General features: G+C 49.4%; 1 protein-coding gene across 1 annotated transcript in view; it reads left to right on the forward strand.

Annotated features, from left to right (window-relative positions):
• acaca (acetyl-CoA carboxylase alpha) overlaps window positions 1–24,470 on the forward strand; it is a 54,985-nt gene extending 30,515 nt beyond the window's left edge. The window contains 21 exon segments of the mRNA XM_080530254.1: window positions 1–23; window positions 1,521–1,736; window positions 1,942–2,097; window positions 2,369–2,593; window positions 4,188–4,343; window positions 4,813–4,959; window positions 5,891–6,160; window positions 6,452–6,549; window positions 6,995–7,115; window positions 7,725–7,835; window positions 13,328–13,471; window positions 13,883–14,003; window positions 15,172–15,268; window positions 15,891–15,987; window positions 16,247–16,382; window positions 16,669–16,846; window positions 17,737–17,849; window positions 18,814–18,968; window positions 20,862–21,032; window positions 22,817–22,953; window positions 23,714–24,470. The exon segment at window positions 1–23 is cut by the window's left edge and continues 19 nt beyond it. Of these exon segments, the coding sequence (XP_080386380.1) occupies window positions 1–23; window positions 1,521–1,736; window positions 1,942–2,097; window positions 2,369–2,593; window positions 4,188–4,343; window positions 4,813–4,959; window positions 5,891–6,160; window positions 6,452–6,549; window positions 6,995–7,115; window positions 7,725–7,835; window positions 13,328–13,471; window positions 13,883–14,003; window positions 15,172–15,268; window positions 15,891–15,987; window positions 16,247–16,382; window positions 16,669–16,846; window positions 17,737–17,849; window positions 18,814–18,968; window positions 20,862–21,032; window positions 22,817–22,953; window positions 23,714–23,846 (3,005 nt within the window). The 3' untranslated portion in view covers window positions 23,847–24,470.

The raw sequence follows: 24,470 nt of genomic DNA on the forward strand, positions 1-24,470 counted from the left end.
TCACCTTCCGAGCCAGAGACAAGGTGAGTCTCCAAAAAAGCCAATCTTCCCAATTGACTCTGGCTTTAATGCACTCCCTTCTAATAACAGGGAATAGCCTTCGCTCAGTAGAGGTGGGGGTCAACAGAGGAGAGACGAACAGGTGGAATCTAATCCGGCACGGATAATGGGATTCATATTCCAAGTGCAAACACCACACTGAATATATCTCTGAGATTTTTCTTCTTTTTCTTTTTTCTTTTTTTTTAAAAGAGAACAAAAAAAAAGAAAAGGAAGTAGAGTCCAATTGACCGTATTTCATCAGCATGTCCGCCAGGTGACAGCAGAAGTTCCCCCGAGGCCCCCTGAGGCGTCATTTTCACACCCGGTGTGACAGTGGAAGGCGTGGGCCCGTTCAGGTGTGGGAAACGGTTCGCGAAAAAAGTAACTTGCACCCTTCCTCTCCCCTCGGTTGGCACTGAAAGTCACTCCATCATGATCAATGATGGCTCCTTCCCCCTCGACCGCCCGCCCCTGATAGTTTCACTACAATGGCGCCACCAAAACTCATTACAGTAATGAACTATTTAATTATGTCCTCCATTTAAGAGAAATGACACCCATTAGCAGGCTGAGATTGCCTTTGATTTCAATTACTTAATGCAGTGTTTTGGCTGGCGGGCATCTTTCTATTCTTATATAAACCCACTGCTCCTGAAAAACACACACACACACACACACATGCACATACGCACACACACATAGACGCAAGTGTGCACTCATAGACACGCACGCTCCTGAAATGGCCAATATACCCCTTATTCTGCCTCTAGTAATACTCTGGCTGATGGTCGGGGAGCCCAAACATGTTTTTCCATAAAGGCCTTGAGGAAAGTCCACTCACCGAACCCTCACACGTAGGTAGTGTGGTTGGTGCAATATAACAATTTTCTCATTGGCGATATCGCTAAAGTAAGGCGAAGGACCTGCCGGAGTGAGCAAAAAAACAACAACACAAAACTCCATCGCCTCAAGTGTGTGTGGCTGATGTCGTCAACAGTCTGGTGAAACAAAAGAGCCTTGTTTTCACCTAGATGTGCCTCGTCTGTCTGAAGGACTCTGACAGCTTACCGTCTGAGAGAGAAGGCTATAACAAACATGCCCTACATACCACTAATATTCAATATTCACAAATATCACGCAATAGGCCATAAGGGAATATACTCTGTAGGTTTCAGAGCCTTTCTCTTCATCTAGCTGTTTGTGATGGGGCGGCTGTGGCGCAGGAGGTAGAGCCGGTGTCTAATGATCGCAAGGTCGGCAGATCGGCGGTTCGAAATGTCGCGGTGTCCTCAGGCAAGACACTGAACCCCAAATTGCTCCCAGTGAGTGGGCTGGCGCCTTGCATGGTAGCTTGCCGCCATTGGTGTGTGAATGTGTGTGTGAACGGGGGAATGAGAGGCCGTTGTAAAGCGCCTTGGAATAAGGCTCTATATAAGTCAGTCCATTTGACCATTCTGTGTGTCACCTTGCGTCCCCAGTTTGTGGAGGACAGGATCTACCGTCACCTGGAGCCAGCCCTGGCCTTCCAGCTGGAGCTGAACCGCATGAGGAACTTTGCCCTGACGGCCATCCCCTGCGCCAACCACAAGATGCACCTGTACCTGGGCGCCGCCCGCGTGGAGGCCGGCACGGAGGTCACCGACTACCGCTTCTTTGTGCGCGCCATCATCCGCCACTCAGACCTGGTCACCAAGGTAAGACCACTTGGGGTTAAGGGATGGAAACACTGAAGTGTGTGTGTGTCCGTGTGTGTGTCCATGTGTGTGTGTCTGTGTGTCTGTGTGTCTGTGTGTCTGTGTGTGTGTCTCTGTGTGTGTGTGTCTGTGTCTGTGTGTCTGTGTGTGATCAGAGAGTGATAAACAGCATGGCCTTTCCCCCCCCCCTTCCTCTGACCTGCAGGAAGCCTCCTTTGAGTACCTCCACAACGAGGCGGAGCGTCTGCTGCTGGAGGCCATGGACGAGCTGGAGGTGGCCTTCAACAACACCACCGTGAGGACAGACTGCAACCACATCTTCCTCAACTTTGTCCCCACCGTCATCATGGACCCCTCCAAGGTCAGGGTTAACAGTAGACCCAACCCAGTACACACACACACACACATACACCCCTAGGGTCTGGTTACCTTCCTACTCAGCAAGCCACTCACACAAATGTTGATAAAACGTGTATTTTACATGTATTGTCATAACATTTACTTTTATTTAGAATTGTTTTCATTTGTTTTACATTTGAGTCATTTCCAATATCCAGAGCAACAATACGTCCATTTTTTCCTAAAGTAAGTGAAACTCCAATAGTAACCGGTGGGTCCGTGTGTCCGTTCAGATCGAGGAGTCCGTGCGCTCCATGGTGATGCGCTACGGCAGCCGCCTGTGGAAGCTGCGCGTGCTGCAGGCCGAGCTGAAGATCAACATCCGCCTGACGCCCACCGGGAAGCAGATCCCCATCCGGCTGTTCCTCACCAACGAGTCGGGCTACTACCTGGACATCAGCCTGTACAAGGAGGTCACCGACTCCCGCACCGGCCCGGTGGGGCCCAAAGACCGCCAGGTGGGCTCACTCACACATCTCTCCTCCCTCCTCCCTTCCCCCCCCCCCATATCTCCCCATCCAATCACAGGCAAGGGGCTGGGCTCAGCCTCACACAGGTCCCCTCAGCTCCCAGAATGCACCTCAGTCAGTGGTCATTCTTATCTTAACCCTGTCTTGACTAAAATGCTAGATGCTAAATGGAAATTTCTCGTTCTAGAAGTACTTTCTGTGTCGTGTAGATGATGTGAATCTACTGTTTGAGAGGAGCTGTGGTCCTGTGGGTGATCACGTACGTTCGTCTTTAATATAACCAGCAGGTGAAACAGTTGACGGTTCATCCACGGTGTCATTCCCTCCCGTCGTAACGAACCGCAACCTCAAATGTTCCATCTTTCAAACGACCCATCGGGCAGAAACCGATCCGAAAGGAAAGAAAACGGCTTAAAAAGCTTTACGCGGACCGGACCTACGGTCGAGCGGGGGGAAATAATGAAACGGCGTGCTTCTCATTTGTGTTATTGGGGCAGCTGCCTTATTAGTTTCATGGCGTTGAAGATGAGAGAGGAGTTCAATTTGGTTTCTATTTTGGAGCTGCTAGGCGCTGGTTGAGTGAGGATCCTGGATCCTGGTGCATTGTGCCGGGTGCTGGAGTCATTAACACTTAACCACCGGAGCCAGCAGGCAGACTCATTCTTGCCCCGTTCTCAGGAGACCAATGTGTCTCAATGGCTGGATGTGTTACATGAACTTGGCTTTTCTTCCCAAATGACTTCTATTGTATTAAACCTCATAAGTTCATAGCAGGTTCTTTTTCCCCCTCACCCTGAGGAGTTCTGAGGAGCGCCTAGCCTCCGAATGTGAAATGACACAGCTCAGTTAGCCAGCGCTCCTCAATGGGCCTAATCAACCGGAAGTGCACCGCTGACAAGGGGGATGTTATGTCATGTCATCGTGTTCGTATCGGCGAAATACAAATGGCTGCTGAGGACGCCGCGTTACGTTTTCATTCTCACTGTATTTACCCCCCCCCCCCAAAAAAAAATATATATAAAAATTGTGATTTATACTTTTCAAAGAAATGGCACAATAATACAAGGTTAAACAATTGCAAACTCAAATGGTAGGGAGGGGGAATATTTAACAGAAGACAAATAAGGAACTGACTGCAGCAGATAAACTAATAGTGACATCAAGGACAAGGCACAAGTTGATATGGTTTAATTATACTATGCATCACATGAGTAACATTCTCACTGTTTTCATGTCAACTTCAGATGATGTTCTGGGACTGGGTGGGATCAGTCTGTCCTTGGTTGACACTACGTGATGTTCTGTGTAAAGGATATCTGTTCTATGATTGGGTTGGGGTGTTTGTGTGTGTGTGTGTGTGTGTGTGTGTGTGTGTGTGTGTGCATGCGTGCGAGCGTGCATGTGTGTGTGCGTGCATGTGTGTATGTGTGTGTGTGTGTGTGTGTGTGCCTGTGTGTGTGCGCCTGTGTGTGTGTGTGTGTGAGCCTGTGTGTGTGCGCCCGTGCGTGTGTGCGCCCGTGCGCACGCGTGCATGTGTGTACGTGCGTGATGAGTAACCGTCTCTCCTCCTGGGTGGGTACAGATTATGTTCCAGGCGTACGGTGACAAGCAGGGTCCTCTACATGGCATGCTCATCAACACACCCTACGTCACCAAGGACCTGCTGCAGTCCAAACGCTTCCAGGCCCAGTCCCTGGGCACCACCTACGTCTACGACTTCCCAGAGATGGTCCGACAGGTACTGTGTGCACCAAAAGAGAGCAGTGACATTTATTCGCCAATGTTCCGGGCCTGGAACATTGGTGAATAAATGTCAACTAACGGGGAGAAGTATTGAGTTATGTTCCGTTAGTCAGCACCTCACCTTGAGTGTGTTCTTTATATTCCTCTTACTGTGTGTGTGTGTGTGTGTGTGTGTGTGTGTGTGTGTGTGTATGTGTGTGTGTGTGTGTGTGTGTGTGAGCCAAATATAGTTGTTTGTTATGTTAACAGTGTAGAAACGAAACCAGGTCCCACCACTCGATGGTATTAAACATAATCATACAAAAAGCTACGACATGGTAGAGAAAAATCAGGTTTAGAAAACTATCATTTGTTACGAGGAGAGTGTGAAGCAGCTCTTTGACTGGGTCTCTGTCTGTCCCCCTGGCCCCTCCCCTCCTCCCCCCCCCCCCCACTCCCTCCTCCTCCTCCTCTTCCCCATCCAGGCTCTGAGGAAGCTGTGGCAGTCCACCCAGGCCTACGCCCACCTGCCCAAATGCCCCCTGCCCTCGGAGCTGCTGACCTTCACCGAGCTGGTTCTGGACGCGCAGGGTCAGCTGGTGCAGATGAACCGCCTGCCGGGGGGGAACGAGGTGAGGCCGCCAAAATCACCGTAGATCAGACGTAACCACGGGGATGTCCTGACTCGTGGAGAATGATTATTCCTCAGATCTATCTGTCTATTATTCCTGTTATCCCTCCACCTCCAGTCCAATTATCAAGTGTTGCTGGGTGAGCCGCTGACTCATCGTGGTTTCCTTTCAGTTTTTTTTTTTTTTTTTACGGTTAAGCTCAAAGGTTTTCCAAAATACGTTTCTTCATGCCTGAACTTGAAATAGGAAGGCTTATTTTAGTATTACTTTCTGGAAACTTCTCCTGCCTTTTTGGTGCCTTACTGAATACGTGACACAGTCTGATCATTTTGGTCCTCGTGTCGGGATCTGATGTAATGATCTGACTTTTCTTTCGGAAAAATGGGTATACATTTCGGCGTTGTTGAAAATCAGTGACACACTCGCTAGTCAACTAACACGGCTTGTTTTGTGAGCCGGCAAACAATGTAAAGTAGTGTTATAGTTAACTAGGTAGTAGTGGGGATTACTCACCCAATCCATTGAGTTGCAGTATTATGGCTTGACTAGCGAGTTTGTGTTGTGATTCTTTCTCTACGTATTTCCGTAGTTCGGTGTTTCAAAAGAAAAGTCTGAACATTTGGATTGACATTTTGGTTGCCGACACACGGACCAAATGATCAGACTGTGTCACATATAATCCTGATATCTTTTTTTTTTCCTGTCTTAAAACATGCAGTTCCGTTTATATTCTGTAGGTGTCTCTGTGCTTCTTTGGCAGTGTTGTTCAGAGGCAGCCTTTGGTTGTTATCTTTATGCAAATGCCTACAACAGAAATGCCCTTGCCTTTTTTCCCCTGGAGAATTGATTCCCCTCTCTCTCTGTACTCCATAAACTACATCCGTTCACGTCCGTCTGTGTGTCCATCCATCCATCCTCCTTCTAACCACAGATTGGCATGGTGGCTTGGCGAATGACCCTGCGGACCCCCGAGTACCCCGCGGGGCGGGAGATCATCGTCATCAGTAACGACATCACGCACAAGATCGGCTCGTTTGGGCCCCAGGAGGACGTGCTGTTCCTGCACGCCTCCGAGATGTCCCGGGAGTGCGGCATCCCGCGCATCTACATCGCTGCCAACAGCGGCGCCCGCATCGGCCTGGCAGAGGAGATCAGACACATGTTCCACGTGGCCTGGCAGGACGTTGCTGACCCCTATAAGGTGAGCTGGCAGCGGGAGGGGACCGCACCGGGGATGGCCGGGCGGGTGGGCAGCTGGCTGCCCATAGACCTTCCTTCCGTCGTAGGGTTCAAACGCGAGTCGTAATGAATATGTTGCACAGCCAGACAGAGACAGATGGAATCGTTGTGTAGTCATTCTGTGTGTGGCACAGACAAAAGTTGGCCAATAAAGCAGAAATGCCCTAAAGACATTAAAGTTTGCGAAAGTCGTTGTCTGTCAGCTGTCACAGCATTGCTCATTCAAACAGTGTGTTGCTTCCTCTCCCCTCAGGGCTTCAAGTACCTGTACCTCACCCCCTCGGACTACAAGAAGGTGTCTGCCCTGAACTCTGTCCACTGTGAACACGTGGAGGATGAGGGGGAGTCCAGGTGAGTCCATCACCCCCCCGCCCGTTCCAATACTTTCATAAACAATGTAGCCTTGACTTTCCCTCCCTTTCCTCGAAGTCATCGCTGATCCGAACACGATTAGATGGTGATGGAAGCAAGCTTTTCACTGCGTCGCTTTCGCCCATCAAATCATGCCAGATCAGTGATCCTCTCGAGGAGGGGAGGAGGGAAAGGATGTCTTATCTCACCTCCGCACGGCCACCCTGCCCAACACACATCACACTTTACATTCACCTCACTGAAGCTTGCTGAGGGGCGCTAAATCTACAACCTGCGATAGAGACTCAATGGGCTGTGCATGACTACACACCAATAGGTCTACAAGAATAGACAGAGTGAAATAAAAAAACGGGATGAAGTGAGGTGTGTGTGTGTGTGTGTGTGTGTGTGTGTGTTTCTGACTGAGCTGTTTTTGCTTCTGCAGATACAAGATCACTGACATCATCGGGAAGGAGGAGGGTCTGGGGGTGGAGAACCTGAGAGGCTCTGGGATGATCGCTGGAGAGTCCTCTCTGGCCTACGAGGAGGTCATCACCATGAACCTGGTACGCACAAACACACACACAGACACACACACACACACACACTCACACACACACGCTCTCTCTCTCTTTCTCTCTCTCTCTCTCTCTCTCTCTCTCTCTCTCTCACACACATGCACGCACGCGCACACACACACACACACACATACACACACCGACGCACATGCACACAGACGCACATGCACACAGACAGACACACATAAACAATAATAGTATGGGCTACTTAAACAGATCTAAATGCACACTCTGGGATATACTGCCAAGAGCAGCACTTCAATAAGTGTACAATAAAACCCCTAGAATTGATGCAAGACCGGCTTCAGCTGGCAGAGCAATTTGTGCGCTCTTGGATTCCTCTTTCAATGTTTTTATTATTATTTTCTGTATGCTGGCTAAAGTCCTTGCAGGTTATTTCACAAAACAGACACAATATCACACTACACTACACTACACTACAGTACACTACAGTACACTACAGATACACTACACTACACTACACTACACTACAGTACAGTACAGTTCACTACACTACACTACACTACACTACACTACACTACACTACAGTACAATAACACACATGGATTCCTAAGCTGTGTTCTGTTCTGTGTCCAGGTGACGTGTCGAGCCATAGGGATCGGGGCCTACCTGGTGAGGCTGGGCCAGAGGACCATCCAGGTGGAGAACTCCCACATCATCCTCACCGGGGCCGGGGCGCTCAACAAGGTGAGAGCCCAACACGGGTGGAGCTGAGCTGAGCTGTACTGGGCATAATATCTGAGCCCACGTCCCTACCTGGCCTGGCCTGACCTGGCCTCACAGACACTCAATGCTCATAGATATGGAACTCTTACTGAGTTGTCGTGTCAGGATGTATGCCTAGTGCTTCAGTGGTGCCTCTTGCCTACAGAGTACTGAGGTGTGTTGTCACTTCTGGGTCCACACAAACGTTCCACAGCCTACATTTCTCTCCATCTGGATTTTTCCGAGTCATTATTATAAATTCGGTGTTCAACCGAATGCTTACAGGATACATATACACACTAGGGCTGCAACTAACGATTATTTTGGTAGTCGACTAATCTGTCGATTATTTTTTCGATTAGTCACGATTAGTCGTGTGGCTTTTCGCTGCGCGTAAATGGCGACGCAGAAGCATAAATCCGGCTTAACTAGCTATCTAACCTAACGTTACGCCAAGCTACAGCTGCTCACAGAGCTAGTTGACTGGCTAGCTAGCATTGCTGGCTAGACTACAGACAGCTCACGTTAGTAGGCTACGCTTGGCGCTGTTTATCTTACAGACAGCTCGCTGGTGGACTCAACATAATTGAAATAGCATTCACTTATCAAGCATCATTCATGATCATCCACCATGACTACCTGGTATTTTAATAGCGACCACCCCTCACTTAATTTCATCTCGCGTTCTCCTGGCTTCAACATGGAAAACCCCTGCTACGTAACGTTACATACAAGCGCCTCTGTCTGTCACATGCGTGCCACAGGGCAAATAAATTAATAGCACAAACGCTCATAGCATGTACAGCCCTGTCCATGAGACATTGTTTTCCAACATGTAACAGTAAAGCTAACATAAACATTACGACCCTAACAATATAACGTAAGCCAGTTGGCTAACAACGTTAGCTAAAACTTACCCAGCTGATTCTTGCATGGCTCCCGGAAAAAAAAAAAAACGTTTTTTTAACATTTTTTTTTATGCGATTAGTCGACAACAACATTTCACGTCGACGAATTTCCGTAATCGATTAGTCGTGACTAGTCGACTAATCGTTGCAGCCCTAATACACACACACACGCACACAAACACACACACAAGATTTCCCTGAATGTTATTCTAGCCAGTATCTTGGTTAATGTGCAAAGCAAAAAAAAGCAAAAAAACATTTCGAACATGGTAACTTTACCATTTTAAAAGTCGCAACGGTCGCTCTTCAAGGATATGAGTCATAACAAATTAATTAAATTAAAAATTATAACAAATGAGTTATTCATCTGGGAAGTTGTTGAATAGGTGAGTTCACGCTTTCAAATGTTACCATTGATGTAATGCCTATGGTGAAATTCGCAAAGACACGGGAAGTACATGTATACATATATGCAGTCACTCCCCATCTTCCGAGACTGAAGACCCATCTCTTTAGGTTACACCTTAACTGCTCCTCTTGAGACATCGACTACCCCCCAGCACTATGTCTCCTGAGACACCTGCTTCCCCCTATAATGTGTCTCCTAAGAGTTCTACATCCCCCCCCTTGTACTGTTTCTCCTGTGTCAAAAAAATTAAATAAATATATATGTATTTCTTCTTCTATCACGACGACTGCCAATGGCCCTTGGCCTGAGCTAGATTACTCTTCCTGCTACGACTGGTGAATTGATAATTCACTTGCTTAGTCAAATGTATCGATTGTAAGTCGCTTTGGAATAAGGCGTCTGCTAAATGCCAAAAATGTAAATATATGTGTCCTGGCTGTGAGTGCTGGCTGTATTGTGTCTGTATTGGATCCTGGCCTACAGAAAGACTCGCACTTTTCATTTGTTTTGAGAGTTGAGCCTGCCTTTTCCTGAATCAGCTCTCCACCTCACCATGCACCAACAACAAACAGTATGTTGTATTATAATAACCATTTAAGATGCGGATAGGATGAAGGTAATTTTAATTGTCTTTTGATTGTCCTGTGTGTGTTCTTCCTCTTTAAAGACAGTAGACAGGATGTTAATGTGAGCTTCTGCACTGTGCTCCTTCGGCTGTGACCCAGATAGATTGTCCTTAGTTCATGCAATTAACGCATCTGCATTTTAATGTGGAATTTCACTATTAATATGTATTAGTCGGTCTGGTTTTTCTTTTATGTATATAGTTAATTTCGTGAAAAGCAGACAGAGTGTGTGTGTGTGTGTGTGTGTGTGTGTGATCTGTGTGTGTGTGTGTGTGTGTGTGTGTGTGTGTGATCTGTGTGTGTGATCTGTGTGTGTGGTGTGTGTGTGTGTGTGTGTGTGTGTGTGTGTGTGTGTGTGTGCGAGAGATCTGTCTTTCTCTCTGTGTGTGCGTGTGTGTGTGTGTGTGTGTGTGTGTGTGTGTGAGAGTGTGTGTGAGAGATCTGTCTGTCTCTCTGTGTGTGTGTGTGTGTGTGTGTGTGTGTGTGTGTGTGTGTGTGCGTGTACAATGGATAAGACAGCCCACTCTGAACTAGCAGACAGGAGGAAGATGGCATCATGTCTAAATCAGCGAATACAAATTATAATGGTGTTTTGTGATCGTGTAGTTTCTCTCTCACTCTCCGTGTACATTTTTTCCACCTCAGTGATCAGGCCCCTTTCTCGTTCTGTGGTTGAATCCCTCCCTCCTCCCTCCTATACCCCCCCCCCCCTTCCCCAGGCATGGGGCTGCAGCAGCTCCTCGTGGAATAATAGAAAGGGAAGCGTGAAGTTGTTATTTGCATAGAAATAGCGCGGTGCCTGAGGCTGCAGCTCCGGAGGAGAGAGGGAGAGGGAGAGAGAGGGAGAGGGAGAGAGAGAGGGAGAGGGAGAGGGAGAGGGAGGGAGAGGGAGGGAGAGAGAGGGAGAGAGGGAGAGAGAGAGAGAGGGAGAGAGAGAGAGAGAGGGAGGGAGGGAGGGAGAGGGTGAAGGATACCCATATCATTTGTCTCCAATCAGAATGGAAAGTTTTGCTGAGGCAGATTGTTTTTGTTCTCCCTCTCCCTCTCTCCCTCTCCCTCTCTCTCTGTGTGTCCCACTAGCGCCCCCTCCCTCTCCCTCTCTCTGTGTGTCCCACTAGCGCCCCCTCCATCTCTCCTCTCTCTCCCTCTCTCTGTGTGTCCCACTAGCGCCCCCTCCATCTCTCCTCCTGTCAGTGCATTAACATGACTCCATTCCAAATTACATGACAAATCGCCGCATGAGGAAACACAACAACACGCACATTTCGATTTGCAGGTTTTTTCGCCGGGAACCGTGTGTTTGTGCGTGTGTGTGCGCGTGTTACAGAACAGGGACCTGGTGGTCATAGACAGGCAGGCCTCGGAGCCTATACTAGGTTATATATATGTGTGTGTGTGTGTGTGTGTGGGTGGGTGGGGGGGTTTATACGGCTCCTTATGGACGTAGTGAATTTGTCCATTTACTATGGGGGTTTGGTTGGTTCCGCGGTGACGTATGACAGGGACAGCGGACAGAGATTCACTGTTATCTCATCCTCACTTACGCCCTCCTAGGTTCTTCCCTGGTAGTTAACCAAAGAAGAGAGGGGAGGCCTCCTGTCATCTCATCTGCTGGTGGCAATCTTTCTCACGCGTGTGTGTGTGTGTGTGTGTGTATGTGTGTGTGTGTGTGTGTGTGTGTGTGTGTGTGTGGTGACTGGATAGTAACTACAGTACTGGCCCATATACCCCAGTGAGCCATTTCAGCCTGATGCCCCCCCCCTCCATCCTTCTCCTCCCTCTTTCTTCCGTCTACTCCCTATTTCTTCTCCCCCCCCCCTCATCCCTCTCCTCCCTCTTTCTTCCGTCTACTCCCTATTTATTCTCTCTCTCTCTCCCCCCCCCCTCCTCCCTCGTCATCCCTCTCCTCCCTCTTTCTTCCGTCTACTCCCTATTTCTTCTCTCTCTCCCCCTCTCCTGTGGAATCTTAATGAACCCGCCTCAGCCCCGGTGGCACAGGGGGCCTCTGCGTCTGCCTGTCAAGGTGACTGCAATGCTTCCCGGGGCCCGCGGGCCGGCCTGACAGCTTTAGGAGAGCGGCCCAGATTTGTTGCCAGGGACATAACCATTAATGGTAATAAAGAAAGTAAATGATGGCCGAAGAGGTGAAAGCCGCGAGTGAGCAACGAGCCCCTCTCCGTGTTTTACGGAGCTGTGTGTTCGTCGCCGACGCCGTCGTCCCCCGCCCGCCCGCCCGCCCGACCACGCGCGGCCGACCCAGCCTCTGGTGTGGGGTGAGGGTGGGGGGGTTAATGGGTCCAGGGGGGTCACAGGAGCAGTTTGGACGCCAAAATGAGTTCAGTGGCCTCCGTGCCATCCTTCATTAGCCTCTCACAGCCGGGGGGAGACGCACGATAAAGCAGTACGTGCGCGCACACACATAGACACACACATACACACATTAAGGTGCACAGGCAGTTACATCCACATACTATTCACACTGTCGTTTTGTGTGGGTGTGTGGGTGTGTGTGTGTCTGTAGGTGTGTTTGTGTGTGTAGGTGTGTTCGTGTGTGTGTGTGTGTGTGTGTGTGTGTGTGTGTGTCTGCTCTCAGAAAAATGGCCGGTGAGGCAGTCTGGCGGGGCAGCTCTCTGTCACGCCACCTGTCGATAGTGTGGGTGAATAAGAGTGTCGGGGAGGAGAAAGCTCATGTATTCATTCACTCTGGAGGTTACAAACAACCCAAGGGGGGGTGTGGAGAGGGGGGAGCCTGGCAACCCGCCCCCCCCCCCCCCCCCCATGACCGCCCTGATACACTGATCCCTGGCCACCCATTGACAGTATCGACTGAGCCCCACGGGCCCCAGAGCGGCAGGGACCCTCGCCCCCCCCCCCCCCCCCCGGCGTGTCTGTGTCTGTGTGTGGGATCCTATTGATCCGTCAGCCCCAGAGACCAGAGGGCCCGCTGACACCATCCTCCATCCTCAGCCACGGTGGCTGCATTAACATTCACACACACACACACGCACACACACACACACACACACACACACACACGCACGCATACACACACACACCTAAACACATACACATATACATACCGGTACATAAACACACAAACACAGCTACACAAACCTAAACACACATACACAAACCTAAACACACATACACACACATACACAAACCTAAACACACATTCACACATACACAAACCTAAACACACACACACACGCACACACACACACACACCTTCACACATACACAAACACAAACCTAAACACATATACACACACACACATACACACATACAGTGTCCTCTGAGGGCCAGAGACTATACCTACAGGGCAAATGGGAATCATTGGTTTTCTTGAGAAGCACTGTATTAACTGTGTGGTATATATACATGTCATGCTTGGGGATGCGGTCTCTCAGGCGATGAATCGACTTCAAATGGTTCGGTTTGGTCCAGTGTGATGAAGGGAGAGATCTCAAAATGGAAAGAAAAAAAAAAAGTGAATATGACATTTATTCTATCCCTTGATCTTCCCACAGGTGCTGGGCAGAGAGGTGTACACGTCCAACAACCAGCTGGGCGGCGTGCAGATTATGCACAACAACGGCGTGACCCACAGCACGGTGTGTGACGACTTTGAGGGAGTGTTCACCCTGCTGCAGTGGCTGTCCTACATGCCCAAGGTAAACACCGCCACCTCCAATATGGCCACATGATGTGACAGAAGGTTAGAAGTCATATCGGCATGGATGCCACAGCTTCAGTGTGAACATCTGATATTGTACCTTTTTGGTTTTTAATTATTGATTTGTTTTTTTTACTTATTTTAGTCATTTAGCAAGTGCGAATGACAATAGAGCGTCTTACGATAAGTGTACTCCCTTAAAGTCAAGTGGCAAACCTGTACATCGCACAATCGTCACACATAAGACTGTATATAAGAGTACGCGCTAGAGGCAGTCACAGTGCTAGGTAACGGGGAAAGAACAATTGTGAAAAAAAATTGTTGCTGTTGTGTATTCAACTCTGTGTTCATGTGTCAGAACCATTGTGAAAAGGTGGGATATGAAACTTCTTCCCCACCCCTTTCTCAGAACAATGCCAGTCCAGGACCCATTCTCAGAGCCAAGGACCCCATCGACCGGACTGTGGAGTTTGTGCCCACCAAGGCCCCCTACGACCCTCGCTGGATGCTGTCAGGAAGGCCCAGCCAGAGTGAGTCCCCTCCCCTCCCCTACCTGGCTACAGGCCTCTCTTCTAGTCCCCCTCCTACCTTGCCAGAGAGAACAGCTACAGGCCTCTTCTAGTCCCTCCTACCTGGCCAGAGATCCAAATGTTCTCATCTCTGTGCAATAAAGACTATTTAATATTTTTTTCTAGCTTTCTAAAAAAAGAATCACTAGTCACTTTCTTGACAGTTGTGTCTTCATCTCCCTCCCTCCGGCCTCACTTAAAGAGCTGCATCAGCATGAGTGAAACAGCAGCCTCCCCCTCCCCCCCCACACACACACACACTCATACTTCAATTTAGTGAGTGTGTCATTTAATAGGTAGACGTGCAGATTTGCCGTGTGATCATTGGGGGCCGATATCCCCCGGGGGGTCAGAGGCTAAGCTAATTCATGACTGTGGCGATGGGGGCCGCAGGGGGGGGGGGGGGGGGGGGGAGATCCCTCATCCAGACACACACACGGCCGACCCAGGGCATCCACGGAGGCTGTGTGCGTGAAGCGATAGCAGTGGAATGGATGGCTCATGTTTTACACGGGAGGGTCAGGCCAGAGCAGATTCCATATCAGTGTAATTACAACTTTGGGGCGAGGGGGAGAGATTGGGGTGTGTGGGGGGGAGAGAGAGGCGGGAGGTAGGGAAGGCAGTGCACGTCTTCGGTGGTGATGAGTGGGGCAGCTTAATTGAATGGTAACCTCTTAGACTAGCCTTGTCTCTCTGCTGGCAGCGGCAGAACCGCCGAGCCAGCCTCTTTCACACACTCATCCGTCATGGGGCGCTGCAAAGATCACACACTTCTGGAGAAAAAAATATTTATATATATATACAGCCTCTGCCCAGTAGAACAATGATATGACAAGGGAGGACCGAAGGACCAAAATGTATTTTCCCAATTAAATGATGGAAAAATGGTGTTTGTAATTCGCAGATGTGAATGTTTACTGTGTCGTAACAGTCTTGAAACGGAACGTTTTTTTAATGGTTTCCCCTTTCCCCCATACTCCATCTCTCTCGGTCTCTCTCTCTCCCACCCCCCACACTCCCCCCCCCCCCCCCCCCCCCATCTCTTTTTTTTTGCTGACGCCAACTCCCCTCTTCACACCCCCCCCTTCCCCCTCCATCCCTCCCTCCCTCCCTCCCTCCCCCCCTCCAGCCCCTAAGGGTCCGTGGCAGAGTGGTTTCTTTGACCACGGCTCCTTCATGGAGATCATGCAGCCCTGGGCTCAGAGCGTGGTGGTGGGCAGAGCCAGGTGAGACGCATCATAACACTCCACACAGGCTCAGCCAATCAGGTTCCTCATACATGCTTAGACGATGATGATGATGATGATGATGATGATAATGACGAAACTTGGGTGAATGATGCGTCATGCCATTGAGATCCGGCATTTCCAAAATTAAACAGATTGACCGTGGGGAACATGTTTACTATATATTGTTTGTTTACTGACTTATAATATTATTATATAATAATAATGATAATAATAATAATAATAATTATTATTATTATTATTATTTACACACCACATTATTTGTATATAGTAAAACATCATTTTTGCTAATTAATTATTTGTATATATTGGAAGCCTTCTGAGCCTCAGGGGCCCACAGGCCATACCTTGTCAGACTGACCATGTGGTTAGAGAACCCACATGACTAGAGTCATTCCTCGACTACAACATGGTAAAGTGTGGTAATCCACATTGTCCAGTGTAGAAACCCCTTTAGCCTGTGCCACACAGCTCAAGCCATCTTAACCCCACCTACTTGACCCTTGACCTGCCAGCCCCCACCCCCAGGGGTGCCACTGTTGTGTGTTTTTGTCCCATTGATGACTGACACCACCCCCCCCCCCCCCTTTTTTGCTCTCAGGCTGGGTGGGATCCCTACTGGAGTGGTTGCCGTGGAAACCAGATCGGTGGAGCTGTCCATCCCAGCTGATCCAGCCAACCTGGACTCTGAGGCCAAGGTACTAAAATGCATCGTGTGTATATACACACACACACACACACACACACACGCACACACACACTCACACACACACACACACACACACACACACACGCACACACACTCACTCACACTCACTCACGCTCTTTCTCTCTCTCTCTCTCTCTCACTGTATACACATACACACACTCTCTCCCTCTCACTGTATACACACACACACACACACACGCACACACACACACACACACACACTGAGCGTTAGCTGTGTCCCTCCTCAGATCATCCAGCAGGCGGGCCAGGTGTGGTTCCCTGACTCTGCCTTCAAGACGGCCCAGGCCATCAAAGACCTGAACAGAGAGGGCCTCCCTCTCATGGTCTTCGCCAACTGGAGGGGCTTCTCTGGAGGCATGAAAGGTACCACAGAGAGAGAGAGAGAGAGAGAGAGAGAGAGAGAGAGAGAGAGAGAGTGTGTGTGTGTGTGTGTGTGTGTGTGTGTGTGTGTGTGCGCGTGTGTGTCTCTGTCTCTGTGTGTGTGTGTGTCTCTGTGTCTCTGTGTGTGTATATGTGTGTATATAATAATAATAATAACTTTTATTTGTATAGCACTTTTCCTGCAAGCGTTGTGTGTATATGTGTGTCTGTGCATGTGTGTGTTCAGTGTCTTAAAACAACCCCCAACCCCCCCCCCCGCCTCTCTCAGACATGTACGACCAAGTGCTGAAGTTCGGGGCGTACATCGTGGACGAGCTGAGGGGGTACCGCCAGCCGGTGTTGGTGTACATCCCTCCCCAGGCGGAGCTGAGAGGAGGGTCCTGGGTGGTCATCGACCCCACCATCAACCCCCGCCACATGGAGATGTACGCCGACAAGGACAGCCGGTGAGTTTATTTTCCGTCAACACACACACAGACACACAGACACACAGACACACACACGGACACGGACACGGACACACACACACGGACACACACACACGGACAGGGACACACAGACACACACACGGACACGGACCACGGCCCACGCCGTCCTTCGGATGAGACGTTAAACAGAGGTCGCGACTGCCGAGCGGTTGGATATCCCGTGGTACTTCTGCCTGGAGGAGGCGTGTTAAGGCAGATGTCTTGGCTGAACTCCCAGTCGGCCCCTCACACTGTCATGGCGACCTAATGGTCCCCTACTTTCAATTGGCTCATTCATCCCGTCCCCTCGCCTCTCCCAACCCTCTCCACAGGTCGTTGCAGCAATTGAGAATTAGATTAGATGAGATTAGATGAGATTCAACTTTATTGTCATTGCAGAGTACAAGTACCAGACAGTGAAATGCAGTTGAGCACCTAACCAGAAGTGCAAATAGCGATATAAGAACATGATGTAAAAACATGACAGTGACGGTGAGAATATGTTCTTAGTCAATTTACATGGTCGAATAAGAGATAAATGAATTAATCTGGAGGATTGTTTTTCTGTCGAAAAAAAGATTATATAGATTTTTTTTTATGTACACAAAATATTATTATTTTAAATACCTACTTTTTTTATTCTTCATGGTTTTCAATGTCTACTCCATAGTGGGCCCAGGTCAGTATGACTGTGTCGAGTCGCTTACATAAACGTACTTATCGTAACTCACTTTGGACAAAAGCGTCTGCTACTGTAAACAACAAACAAAACAACAAAAGGCCTCTCCAGTCGGTCAGTGACGAGGATGACGATGCTGTGTGTGGAGGCCTTCCTCCCCTCTAACTCCCTCTCCTCCCTGGTCCTCTAGGGGTGGAGTGCTGGAGCCGGAAGGGACGGTGGAGATCAAGTTTAGGAGGAAGGACCTGGTGAAGACCATGAGACGTGTGGACCCCGTCTACCTGGGCCTGGCGGAGAAACTGGGTCAGTTCTATACTCCACTCCCTCTTCCTTGTTTTTCTCTCTCTCTCTCTCTCTCCCCCCCCCCCCCCGTCTCTCTGTGAGGGATGGTAATATATCTGGTTGGGGAGCACGTGTGCTGTAATTCCCTGTCACTCCTGTTCTTTATCTGCGGGTGATTGTATCGTCCCTGCTCCGCTCCCCGGGGAGATGTGTCAATCACAGCGGCTCCAGATCAATCAGCCTCCCCTCTCGTCTCTGTTCCCCGCCCCTATTGATTTTTCCTCTGGGCTCACAGAGAGCCACAGGCCAGCGCCGGGGCCTATGGTGGGGGAGAAGGGTGGTGGTGCGGGGGGTGGGGGAGGGGGGGGGTTGAACGATTGGCTCTGACAGAAATCAATCACGACTGACAGCAGCCAGGGGTTCCGAAGAACGCTGGACCAACACACGGCGACTGAGAGCTCCGGGCCGGCTCTCTCCTCCACACACACACGCTCGGTGAAAACCAAACACGGTGCCAGTGGAAGTTCAGCGGGTGTCTGCTCCCAAACACTCCCGCTGTCACTCACGCTGAAGCCACCGTGTTAATGAACTCCAAACAACACTGGCCCCTGTCCTATGGCCACAATTCAGGATGTCATTGGTCTGGTTCTCTAGTCTCTCTCTCTCTCTCCCAGTGATTGGACCGGTCATTGTAGCTAGCACCAGATCTCAGTGGACCATATTATGGTCCGCCTCTTCATCATGACTTGAGTGGCGTGGCGTTATAACTCGAAAAAATAAGTTTCAGGGGAAACTTTGTGGGCTTGCAAAGTCTGATTTTGATGGTTGGGTGGGTAGATAGATAGATAGATGTAGATGATTAAAGTTTGGATCGATGAGAGAAGGTTAGACAGACAAATAGATAGATATAGATGATGTATAGTTAGATAGCTGAAGCAAGCCCACTAATAACATCCTGGTACGTTGTGCCCCCACCCCCCCCCAGGCACCCCAGAGCTGGGCCAGGCAGACAGGAAGGAGCTGGAGGCGAAGCTGAAGGAGCGTGAGGAGTTCCTCCTCCCCATCTACCACCAGGTGGCCGTGCAGTTCGCTGACCTCCACGACACGCCCGGCCGCATGCAGGAGAAGGGCGTCATCACCGTGAGTGAAAGAACACCTCGTACCATGAGTTTACTTAGGATGGGAGGTGCTTTTGATGGTATCGTGCCATAGACATTCCAGACACATTCCATAGACATTCCAGACACACCTTCACGGGACCTCTCACTGTGTGTGTGTGTGTGTGTGTGTGTGTGTGTGTGTGTGTGTGTGTGTGTGAGAGAGTGTGAGAGAGTGTGAGAGTGTGAGTGTGTGTGTGTGAGTATATATATGTGTGTGTGTGTGCAGGGTTCGACGTTAAGGTTTTTTCCTACTTGCCCTGCAGGGCAAGTACTTCTCAAATCTACTTGCCCCATCTACATTTTTACTTGCCCTGCCTACCGTTGCCGGCTGTGCAGCGCATAGATTTCTCTCACAACATACTTCTAACTAAGATCCGTTGCCTGTTGATTGTGTGTAAATCGCTACAGAACACACATTTCTTAAAAAACAGTGTTAATTAGCTATATTACATCAATCATTATATTTAATAGTATGAGAATTGGTTCCAACTATTAAGCATTGTAGCATGGACGGGTAAAAGCAATATGGCAGAAATGTAACCTGTCAATCAGTAGTCAGTGCTATTTCAGAGTATTCAGACAGGGCCAATTACACCCTCCGTGCCCTCTCTGTACAGGTGAGCCACATGTTTAATGCCGGGTCACAGTTCACATTAGGGGTGGATAACTCACAATACAATAACCGTATGATATTTTGTGCCCCGATACCGATGGTATCACGATATAGCGATGCCGATATTTGATACATTGTAAGACAAGTCATCAACGATACATCACGATATCTGTGTTAACTGAAGAAAAACTACCATTATAAAGGCAAAAAGCAGGAATTATGTTTTTTATTCATTCACTTTGTTGTTGCTGGTTGTGAACAATGAAACAAACAATAAATTAGGCCTAGCCTACATCTTTCTTACTCTTCTCTAACATACACAAACACTGACTGCAGTGTTTGCATGCGACATTGCATTTCCTTTCACATTGTCACATTTTAAATAGATAACATGCTACATTATCAGCTTTCTCAAATAAAGTTTGCGAACGGATACAAGGTGTTGCGGCATAGCTTGCGGTGTTGCGGTGCTTGAATACCGTCCTTGTTGCGACTAAATACAACTTTACACTGCGGATACCATCGATATTACATACAGTAGATACCGTGTGCGTGCGTGCGTGCGAGCGAGAGTGCGTGCGTGCGAGCGAGAGAATGTGTGAGTCACCCAGTGGGTAGAGACACCCAGGGGAACTGTGTCTGTGGCGGTAGAGATGCCTACGGAAATAGAGAGGGTTCCAATCTCACTCAGGCTGTGAGACATGTCTTCATAATTACCTTCTGATGACCCAGCCCATCACCTCAGCAAGCACAGAACAGCCCCGGGCTGGATTCTAGTCTCTCTCTCTCTCTCTCTCTCTCTCTCTCTCTCTCACACACGCAGCACAATGGCACATGTGCGCACATTCATACACACGTGCGCACGCATGAACAAAAGCCTGCTTTTGTCCGGGGCAGTTTTGAAGTATTTCTGTAAGAGATCGAAATCTCTGACGCTCTCTAAAGGAACAGCGAGGCTGTGTGATTGATGCGCAGCAGCTCGGGAGAATACCAAGAGCAGGAGCAGCCCTCGAGTCTCTAGTCACACACACACACACACACACACACACACACACACACACACACAAACACACACAAACACACACTCCCCTTGTGGAAATAAAATACTTCAGTTAAAAAGAAATAAGAGATTGTTTTTATGGAAATGTAATATTGCTAGTTATTGGAAGACATATGACTGAAATGAACAAGAATATCTCAATATAGTAACCTTTAGATGTTAGTTGTTAGTAAACGTGTGTGTGTGTGTGTGTGCATCAGGACATCCTGGATTGGCGGACATCGCGTCAGTTCTTCTATTGGCGCCTGCGGCGTCTGCTGCTGGAGGACACGGTGAAGAGGAAGATCCAGGTGGCCAACAGCGAGCTGACGGACGGACAGATCCAGGCCATGCTGCGCCGCTGGTTCGTAGAGGCCGAGGGGGCCGTCAAGGTGAGCATCCATGTCTGTCCGTCCGTCCGTCCGCCCCCCAACAAACCCCCCCCCCCCCCAAAAAAAAACACCACTGTCCTTGTCTGAATCGGCCTTGATACAGTCAGTCTGACCAATACAATGCATGTGGTTCCATGGGTCTTTCCTCTTGTACCATATATTCTATACACAGTATATCCTTCACTGTGTAGCAACATTGATTGAGCACTTTTCTTTTTTGTCCCAACAACGATTTACAACAACGAATAGTTAAAAAAATATATATATATCTATTTCCAGTCCATTCACCGTTCAGTTGTGATGTGAGGTGGTAATAGGTGTGGAGACATCAAGGTGCTTAGTAGAGGGAGATGTCTCTCCCAGCCCAGACCGGGGCCAGGGCCAGGGATGGCTGTTGCTGCAGGGGTGACTAGAAACAGCCCCGCTCCTGAGGTAATGTGAGAGAGTATCTTTAGAAGCCTGGCGTCTTGTTAGCTAATACATTACTCCAATCAGGGCCGGCTATCTTAAGCCACAATTAATCTGAGCCCTGGCACGTGCAGATAGGGGGGCGACACGCTGTTTCTTAATTAAAAGCAAACGGATTAAAAATGATTAATAAGGGCATTAAATGTTCTTGCGGACTACAAGCCGGAGCTCTCTTAAAACGGCGTGAGGCCATTAACGCCCCCCCAATCTTCCTAAGCCCCAGCCCGCCTTTGTTTGGGATCAGAAGACGGCGCCACTCATGAATATGGATTTTCTTCTATCAGGTCCAGTCAAAAAGGCATCAGTGCACAGCGCTTTGTAGCTCTCAGACTCTTTGACTTCAGATATGAACATTGTTTGTTTTTTTCCCCCCTTATTTATTTATTCTCACCGCCTTCTTGATTTTGGTTCAAACGTTACCGGTTCAAACGCACAAGGTTAGAAGAAGAAATGTTTGTAGTATTCTCCTGCACAGGACAAACCCGTTTGTTTGTTTATTTATTTATTTATTTTCACAAATCAGGCGAAACTTCTAAGTGTAATCATTAATTCATGTTTTGGAAAAATATATATTCTCTGTCTCTCCCTCCCTCCCTCTCTCCCTTCCATTCTCTTTCACCCGCTCTCTCTCACCCACCCTCTCCCACCCACCCACTCTCTCCCTCCCACCCACTCTCTCCCTCCCACCCACTCTCTCCCTCCCTCCCACTCTCTCCCTCCCTCCCACTCTCTCCCTCCCTCCCACCCACCCACTCCCTCCCTCCCACCCACCCACTCCCTCCCTCCCTCCCACCCACCCACTCCCTCCCTCCCACCCACCCACTCTCTCCCTCCCACCCACCCACTCTCTCCCTCCCACCCACCCACTCTCTCCCTCCCACCCACCCACTCTCTCCCTCCCACCCACCCACTCTCTCCCTCCCACCCACCCACTCTCTCCCTCCCACCCATCCACTCTCTCCCTCCCTCCCACCCACCCACTCTCTCCCTCCCTCCCACCCACCCACTCTCTCCCTCCCACCCACCCACTCTCTCCCTCCCTCCCACCCACCCACTCTCTCCCTCCCTCCCACCCACCCACTCACTCTCTCCCTCCCTCCCACCCACCCACTCTCTCCCTCCCACCCACCCACTCTCTCCCTCCCTCCCTCCCACCCACTCTCTCCCTCCCTCCCTCCCACCCACTCTCTCCCTCCCTCCCACCCACCCACTCTCTCCCTCCCTCCCACCCACCCACTCTCTCCCTCCCACCCACCCACTCTCTCCCTCCCTCTCTCCCTCCGAACCACCCACTCCCTCCCTCCCTCCCTCTGCAGGCCTATCTGTGGGACAGTAATGAGGAGGTGGTGGAGTGGCTGGAGAAGCAGCTGGCTGAGGAGGAGGGGGCCAGGTCTGTGGTGGACGAGAACATCAAGTACATCCGCAGGGACCACATCCTCAAGCAGATCCGCAGGTAAAGAACAGCCCGTTCCCCACAGTCACCCTGGTCTGGTCAGCTGACTGTCTGTGTTTATACAGAGGGAGGTTCTCTGGTCTTCACCATGTACGTCAGCGGAGGGAGGACGGGCTCATTGTAACGCATTGGAACGGAAGGCGTTCCTGACTCCATTCATTACAATGAGCCCGTCTTCAGATCTTTCTTTTTTTTTTACCTCCACTGATGTATGTTCGCACCTACTATGCACCAAACTACTGCTAATAATAATCTATTTTTATTTAAAACCTTTCTCAAACTCAAGGACCCAGATCTCAGTGGACCATACGGTCTGCCTCTTCATCATAACTTGAGCGGCATGGCGTTATAACTAGTTCAGAAGAAGAAAAAGTTCAGAGATTTCAGGAGAAAATTTGTGGGCTTGCAAAGTCTGATTTTGGTACATGATAAGGTAAAAAAAAAAGATGGTTTGGTAGAAAGATAGATAAAGATGATTTAAAGGTTGGAAAGATGAGAGAAGGTTAGACAGACAAATAGATATAGTAAACATAGTTTACACAGTAAACAACAAAAAGAAACACAACAAACAAAAACCCATGCCATGCTGTGCGACGACGAGTCTGAACAGATCGTCTTGAGCCTGGTCTTGAGAGTATCTGAGCATCGGAGGTCTGGAGGAGTTCCACAGCTTGGATCCTACTACTACTACTAATAATAATAATAATATTATTGTAATTTCAACTGTGTGTTAACTGCCATGGTCTCCCTCTCTCCCCAGCCTGGTCCAAGCCAACCCGGAGGTTGCCATGGATTCCATCGTGCACATGACCCAGCACATCTCGCCCACCCAGCGCGCCGAGGTGATACGCATCCTGTCCTCCATGGACGCCGCCGCCCCCGCCGCCACATAGGGGTGTCTCCTCGCCCCCCAGCCTGGCCTCTGCGACAGGAGCACCTCACCACGCTCACGCCGCTCCTGCCCAGGAACAAAGCCGGAAACGGAGGCCGGAGGAGCCGACAACATGGCCGCCCGCGGAGGCCGCCGCGGTGACGTTACTGATGAAACTGTTGGCCATGATCCTAACGGCGGGGGAGTCGAGGACACGTGGGGAGTTCGGGGACTGATGTCCAGGGTAACGGATTTACACATGTCTTACATATGCGTGTTAGTGTTTATATATATGTATATGTATGTAAGTGCAATTGAAGAAGAGTGACCGACAAAAGCAGAGACCAGAAATATGAATATATACTTGATAACTGACGTTAAAAACGGTGGGTTTAGGGTACTACGTGACACAATTGGCTTAAAGTCAGGACAGCTCTTCATTACCTCTGTGATCCGGAAGAGCCTCTGTCCTATTGCACAGGAAAATGCAAACCACACAAGAAAAGGGGAGAGGGAGGGGGACAGAGAGAAAATACATATTTTCCAAAACATGAATTAATGATTAGACTTAGAAATTTCACCTGGATTGTGAAAAGATATAAATAAATAACGGGTTTGTCCTGTGCAGGAGAATACTACAAACATT

This window comes from Nansenia antarctica (assembly GCF_963989245.1).
Source record: "Nansenia antarctica genome assembly, chromosome: 4".
NCBI classification, from domain to species: Eukaryota; Metazoa; Chordata; class Actinopteri; order Argentiniformes; family Microstomatidae; genus Nansenia; species Nansenia antarctica.